This window comes from Coffea eugenioides, chromosome 2 (assembly GCF_003713205.1).
Source record: "Coffea eugenioides isolate CCC68of chromosome 2, Ceug_1.0, whole genome shotgun sequence".
NCBI lineage: Eukaryota > Viridiplantae > Streptophyta > Magnoliopsida > Gentianales > Rubiaceae > Coffea > Coffea eugenioides.
Window position 1 is genome coordinate 66,881,426 of NC_040036.1, and position 6,754 is coordinate 66,888,179.

At 36.4% G+C, this 6,754-nt stretch overlaps 1 protein-coding gene across 1 annotated transcript; it reads left to right on the forward strand.

The window, feature by feature from the left end:
* The first annotated feature begins 258 nt into the window (after window positions 1-258).
* Window positions 259-3,898, forward strand: LOC113754255 (probable serine/threonine-protein kinase WNK9). Its single transcript, XM_027298626.1, is given in 9 exon segments — window positions 259-500; window positions 593-630; window positions 987-1,214; window positions 1,343-1,563; window positions 1,769-1,926; window positions 2,012-2,471; window positions 2,566-3,107; window positions 3,109-3,213; window positions 3,215-3,898. Coding segments are annotated over 9 exon segments (2,253 nt in total). The 5' UTR covers window positions 259-425; the 3' UTR covers window positions 3,641-3,898.
* The last annotated feature ends 2,856 nt before the right edge of the window (window positions 3,899-6,754 follow it).

The following is a 6,754-nucleotide window of genomic DNA, read 5'->3' on the forward strand; positions in this document are numbered from 1 at the left end:
TTTCTTGTTGGCTTCTGTCACGTTTATGGTGGGGTGGCTACCCTTCGGAAAAAAAAATGCGGTTGAGTTGTAAAATCTTGTCCTAAACTATCATCTTTTTTTGATAAACTAAACATCTTCTCTTGCATTTTGTCTGTCTTACAATAACTTTTAAGTACAAGTACATTAGTACTGGTAAAATTGGACATTTTTTGGTGGCCTTCTCTCTCTTATAAAGGTTCCAAAGATGGGCACATGCTTCTTGGTGGATGCGTAGATCATCACAATCAGCATCATCTTTCCAATGATCTCTTCATTGTTGTCAGAGCCCAAGAGAGAGTACAGATAATAGTACTAGTACTGGTGGTGTCAAGAAAAGAAAAGGAGGTGCAAAAATCTATTAGCTTAAATCAGTTACTACTGCTGATAAAGCAGAGAGGTGCAGAATGAATGGTCTAACACACCTTGAACCAGATTACTCTGAATTTGTTGAAGTTGATCCAACTGGAAGATATGGCAGAGTATGTATTTAAAAAGATCCCTCTTTCCCTCTTGCTTTCTTCTGTTTCTGATTAGAGGTGTGATTTTGTGGTTTTTTTTTCTTGGGTTGCAGTATAACGAGATTCTTGGCAAAGGAGCTTCAAAGACAGTGTATGAATTGGCAACTTATTCTTTCCCACTTTTTTTTTTTGTATTTGATTTTTGTTGCACACTCCTTTTGGAATGGTTTTGCACTTCCATTTTAGGCAATAAATTTGATTCAAGTTTTATAGTACAAGGAAAGTGGATATTTTTCAGATTTGCCAGTTGTCCCCTTTAGGATTTAGATCTCTCAAAAGCTTGTTAGGTTTGTAGGTGGATATAACATAGGTATTCTTTACTCTTTTTTTTTTCCCTTCTTTTTCATTTTAATAAAGACGGAAGCTTTCTGGGATTTGGGGTGTTTTTGAAAAGGATTTTTGATATATTTGCTTTTCTGATATGATTTGGTTTGTTGATTGATTCAGTTACAGAGCATTTGATGAATATGAAGGAATTGAAGTTGCTTGGAACCAGGTCAAACTCTATGATTTCCTGCAAAGTCCTGAAGATCTTGAGAGGCTTTATTGTGAAATTCATCTACTCAAAACATTGAAGCACCAAAACATTATGAAATTTTATACATCTTGGGTAGATACTGCCAACAGGAACATCAATTTTGTTACTGAGATGTTCACTTCTGGGACTCTTAGACAGTGAGTGACGTTTTGTTTCTTCTCAATCTCTGATCTATTCTTTGTTTGCCGTAAGCAACAGGTTATGATTTTAATCTTGCTTTTTATCTATAACTTTATTTTTTTTTTTTTTGGTTTTGATTTGCCAGGTATAGGTTGAAGCACAGGAGAGTAAATATTAGAGCAGTAAAGCACTGGTGCAGACAGATCTTAAAAGGTCTTCTCTATCTTCATAGTCTTGACCCTCCTGTGATCCACAGAGACCTCAAATGTGACAACATCTTTGTTAATGGCAACCAAGGCGAAGTGAAAATTGGGGATCTTGGTCTTGCTGCTATCCTGCGAAAATCTCATGCCGCACACTGTGTTGGTATTTTGCCCTCTAATTGAACTCTCTTCATGTATGCAAGTTGCTTTCTTCCCAAAATTCAACTCTGCAATTGTTACAAGCTCAAAATTTTGCTACGCGCTTAATTTGTTCCGTAGACCTTTTAATCCTACTTTGCTGGTCATTAGCAATGATATGTTGCTTTAATAATGCTCATGAGATATTGAAGTGGTGATCTTTTCACCAGGAACACCTGAATTCATGGCTCCAGAAGTTTATGCAGAGGAATACAATGAACTGGTTGACATCTATGCATTTGGGATGTGCATTTTAGAAATGGTCACTTTTGAATATCCCTATAGTGAGTGCACTCATCCTGCTCAGATCTACAAGAAAGTTATCTCTGTAAGAATTCTTTCATTTGAGTTCCTCAATGCCCTTTTTTTTTTTTTTTGGCTTTTTCTCCTGTAACATACAATTTCTGGTTTAGGGGAAGAAGCCTAATGCATTATATAAAGTAAAGGATCCTGAGGTACGACAATTTGTTGAGAAATGCTTGGCCACCGTTTCTCTCAGGCTCTCAGCAAGGGAGCTCTTAGATGATCCTTTTCTTAGGATAGATGGTTCTGAACCAGAATTAAGAGCTGTTGAGTGCCCGAGAGAAATGAATTACATGAATGCTCTATTAAGGCAGCCTTACCCTGATATAGAGTATGAAGGAAAATCGTTCAGTGACAACTCCTTCAAGGGATATTCCAATGGTTATGCTTTTGAAGACCAAAATGGATGGGATTGTCATCCAAATGAATTCGAGCAAAGTGGAATCGATCTTTTTGAGTATAATGAGGAAGATCATGATGAAGAATCTCCACATGTGGATGTAACCATTAAAGGGAAAAGAAGAGAAGATGGTAGCATCTTTTTAAGGCTTCGGATTTCAGACAAGGAAGGTCAGCAATTAAATGCTTCCACTCTTAAATGTCAGTTTCATATAAGGTTGTTTTGCCTTTAGATTGCAGCTGATGTAAGTTAGTGTCATTTCAGGTCGCATCAGAAATATCTATTTCCCGTTTGATATCGAATTGGACACAGCACTAAGTGTTGCAACCGAAATGGTTGCAGAACTGGATATGACCGATCAAGATGTCACTAAAATAGCGGATATGATTGATGGAGAGATTGCTTCTTTGGTGCCAGAATGGAAACGAGGGCCAGGAATAATCGAAACTCCCCGATTGGCAAATCCAAGCTTTTGTCAAAATTGTGCTTCCAACCACACATCTACCGGTTCTCTCATCAACTTTCTATCACATAATCCTGGTGCCCAGAACATTCAATTCTTGCAATGCTTGGGGAATGGATGTGCTGCTACACATGGTCGGTTTGAAGAGATCACCTATCAAGTTGGTAGTTCTTTACGTAATGAATTGGATGAAGCAAATAATCCTGGTTCGCCAAGCCAAAGAAATGGCTTCCATCCCGTAGAGATTTGGGATCAGCATGAGAGCCATGAATGCAGTTCATTAGGTTCTGTGGGAAGCTGTTCCCTGGAAGAAGATGATGATGACGAAGAAGAAAAGTTGGATCAAGAAACTTCAGAGGACCATGAGAAAGAGAAAGTGTTACTGGAGTAAGTTCTCCAGTGCAACAAATTTCATAAGATCTTTATCAGGTTCTCAAACTTTAGACTCAAATTCCTTCGTTCCCCTATGAGCTCTCAAATAACTATGAACATGAAATTCAGCAGGAATTGAGATGGCTTAGAGCAAAATATCAGATCAACTTGAGGGATCTTAGAGATCAACAGTTGGGACTCACAAATAGATCATGCAAATCTCATTCAAGTTCAGCTAATAGCAAATGCAACAGTGAAATTGGAACAAGATCCCCCAGTATTCTTCTCAAGCCTTCTGCTGATCATGTTAACTTGGATTTGAACCAAAATCTTCAGCAAAGCAGCCCCAATTCAGTATCCCAAAGGGACCGGAAATGCGAGGCGACCAAGGAGACTCCTAATGTCAAGGACATAGTTGCTGTTAAGAAATTTTGCAAAAATTCATTACTTCCAAACTCACTTCACAGAACAACATCCTTGCCAGTTGGTGCTATTTACTTCTGATGTTTTTGCAACCTCACCAATTTTCCTTATTGTCTAAAATTGCAATACATTTTAGAGTCTCTATCATTTTGAGTACAAACGCTAGGTAGTGGTATACCCTTCAGCCCTTGGGCATTCCTTCCTCCCTTGTTTGTACCCTTTTTAGGGATCTACCTATAAAGAGAACCATACTAAGGACTATGTGTAAAATTACAAGAGTTGTATAAATTACCAAGGCTTCAGAATATTCAGCTGTAATAAACTTATCAGTTATCTCCATCTGATTCCTGTGATACTGAGATGATTTTGACCATTGGTTTCGTACCAACTATTTCTTGATCTTTGATTGCCTGTTCTACTTGTTCCTTTTTTTTTTTTGGTTTTTTTTTTGGGGGTGGGTGTTTGGTTGTGTTACTGACTTGCATATACGGGGTTGTCAAGTGAAATTAGTTGGTTCGTCAGTTATGGTTGGCTAATGAAACCTTTTTGGAGAACTCCTAGGCTGATGCCTACCAGATTTTGCTCCCCTCAAATGGCCAATAATGGAGGGCGTTCCTCAAATTGAAATTATTGAATATGTCCCACAAAAAGGCGCCATGCATGCTTCCTTCCAGCCATAATCTTCCCGAAGACCCCATTATCTGCATGGCATGAAGCCTTATTTAATGCTGCTTATGGTCCACTGTCCACACTATCATCATCATGGAGGCTGAGGCATTGTTCCAATACTAGGCATTGACAAAGAATGGACATCTTGTGCCTTTGCTCCTCAAGTGTATAGTTCATACACAAAGTTAATATAATCGCTCATCGTTTCCAAAAAAAAAAAAAAAGACAAAGAATCGACATCTTGAGTTTTTTTTTTCTCGTTAAGTGTATACTTTTTTTGGCTCAAATATATAAACAATGAGCACTTCAGTTGCTATTTGATATTTTTTAACTCGCCTGGCATGATCTGATTTGCAAAATATAAAGTCATATTGAATTAATTTGGATTCAAAAGTAACATATATATACATCTAGCATTGTGCATATAATTGTTAAAGAAAGTGAGAAATTTGAAACATCTAAAGCAAGAAAAGAGGACAACAATTTTGGATAGAAGCTCAAAGACCAACATATCTCTGGTTCTGTTCTTTATTCTTTTGGTTTTGTTTGTTTAATTTGAGAAATTTCAAGCCTTATAATAAAATAGAAGAAACGAGAGCGCTCGAGAGTCTCGTTAAAGATTTCATGATCACCTAACTAATGTTTCAAACTAGTTGTGCTTAATGTATTCAATTCAAGGCCATCCACTTGCTGGCCAATGTGGCTCCAGTTTCGCTAGTCATCACATTAACTAAATGCTGAGATGAAGTCCACTGTCTGCACATCTTCAACAATCAACCGGAATGCATTTGACATGGTAAAGGTTGAGATAGTCATTGTGATTAATAGAAGACATGTTACTCTCTGTCTCATTCCATAGATTCATTATTCTTTCCAGCTCTATATCCTGAAAAAATGTGGCTATTTAGGTCATCTCTTACTAGGGTAGTTACTACTTTAGGATTTATAACTTCGTATACCTTCTTATCCATCATTCCCAGCAATCAAAAAAGCAAGAAGTCTCACACATTGGAGCAATAAAATATTAGTCTTTTTTTTTAAAAAAAAAAAAGAAAAAAATCAAGAAAATGTATTATCTAAGTTCTTTAATTTTTTATCAAAAAATTATGCCTAGTAAGAAACTCTTAGTTCTTTAATTACCCAAGAAAACTCTAGATTGATTGTTACATCCGATGGAGAGGCCAAAGGAGCTTTTCGCGAGCGGGAAGGTCATGAGCTTCAATCTCAGTCAAATAAGATCAATTTCAAAGAAAAGGAAGTGAGGCATTATTAAAATCGCTATCAAAATGAAAATAAATCGAAATGGACTTTCTTTTGCTCATTTTAGTCCCATATGTTTGTGTCCAATACAGGCCACATTATGTATGCATCCTCTTGGAAATCCCAGAATCACACAGTTTATGTGTGCAAGATTTATGAGACAGAGGTTTATTTTTTTCATGTTTTCTGGTGTGAGCAAATCCCAAGTGAATGTGGTAAAATCTGCATCTATACAAGTTTTTATTTCATTAAAAAAAAAAAGTCTGGATTTATATAAAGAAGTACGGATTTACACTAAAGGATACAACAAAAACGTGGGCAGCTAAGGAGGCAATTTTATTTTTCTACATTGTTGCATGATGATGAAATAATTATCATCAAGTAAGTGGAATGTTGAATCATATTATAGTATATAATTAGGAGTGACTGATTGGGCAAACAAGTGAGTAAAGAAGGGAGACAAATCAAAATGGCAAAGATTTTGACGAGAAACTTTTGTATCACTTTAGAATGATTGATGACAAGCTTTGTATTTTCACTTTTCCCAACTTTACCACTAGTGCTATCTCAATAATGATGATGGTGAAGAGGTTGAAAAAATGAGATGTCTCCTCTCCTTTCTTTATCATGGTCGGCAGCATGTGGACCTCTCGATCCACAAAGAGATGAACGTACACATATTGCTTTTGCATGGATTGAGGATTGAGATTCTGTGCAGTCACAGTAGTGACTATAAATTGCAATTAAAAGTGAGAGATTAGGTGTTCTAAAATTGGATGGAGGAAATTATACGTAGAACACAAATTTTAATGTGTCAAAAATACTTATTTTTTTTCATCTTCTTGTGTTAATATCTACATCAATTGTGCTACTATCTATACTGTATTGAATAGTGGAGAACACATTTACGAATTAATATGGTAAAAATGAACATTTTTTTTTTCAGATTTCCATACCTAAAACAATCAGTTTTCTATGGACCAAAGAGTAGGTTAGATCCGCCAATGCCTCAATCGTCCTATAATGGATAGGACGGTAGACAGAGGCCACCTAACCTTATCTTAGCTATGGTAACGTAAATAGCAAACCAGTGAATTATAGAAGAAATCAAAAGGTTCCTACATTACACGTAAAACCATGTACTTTGTCAGAAGAAATTGCTCCACTGGAGTAATCATTTCATGATAACGTTCCTATTTGGAAGTCATTTTTCGGGGAAAGTAGTTAATTGCATTTGTAAGATAAAACGGTAATTGAATATATATT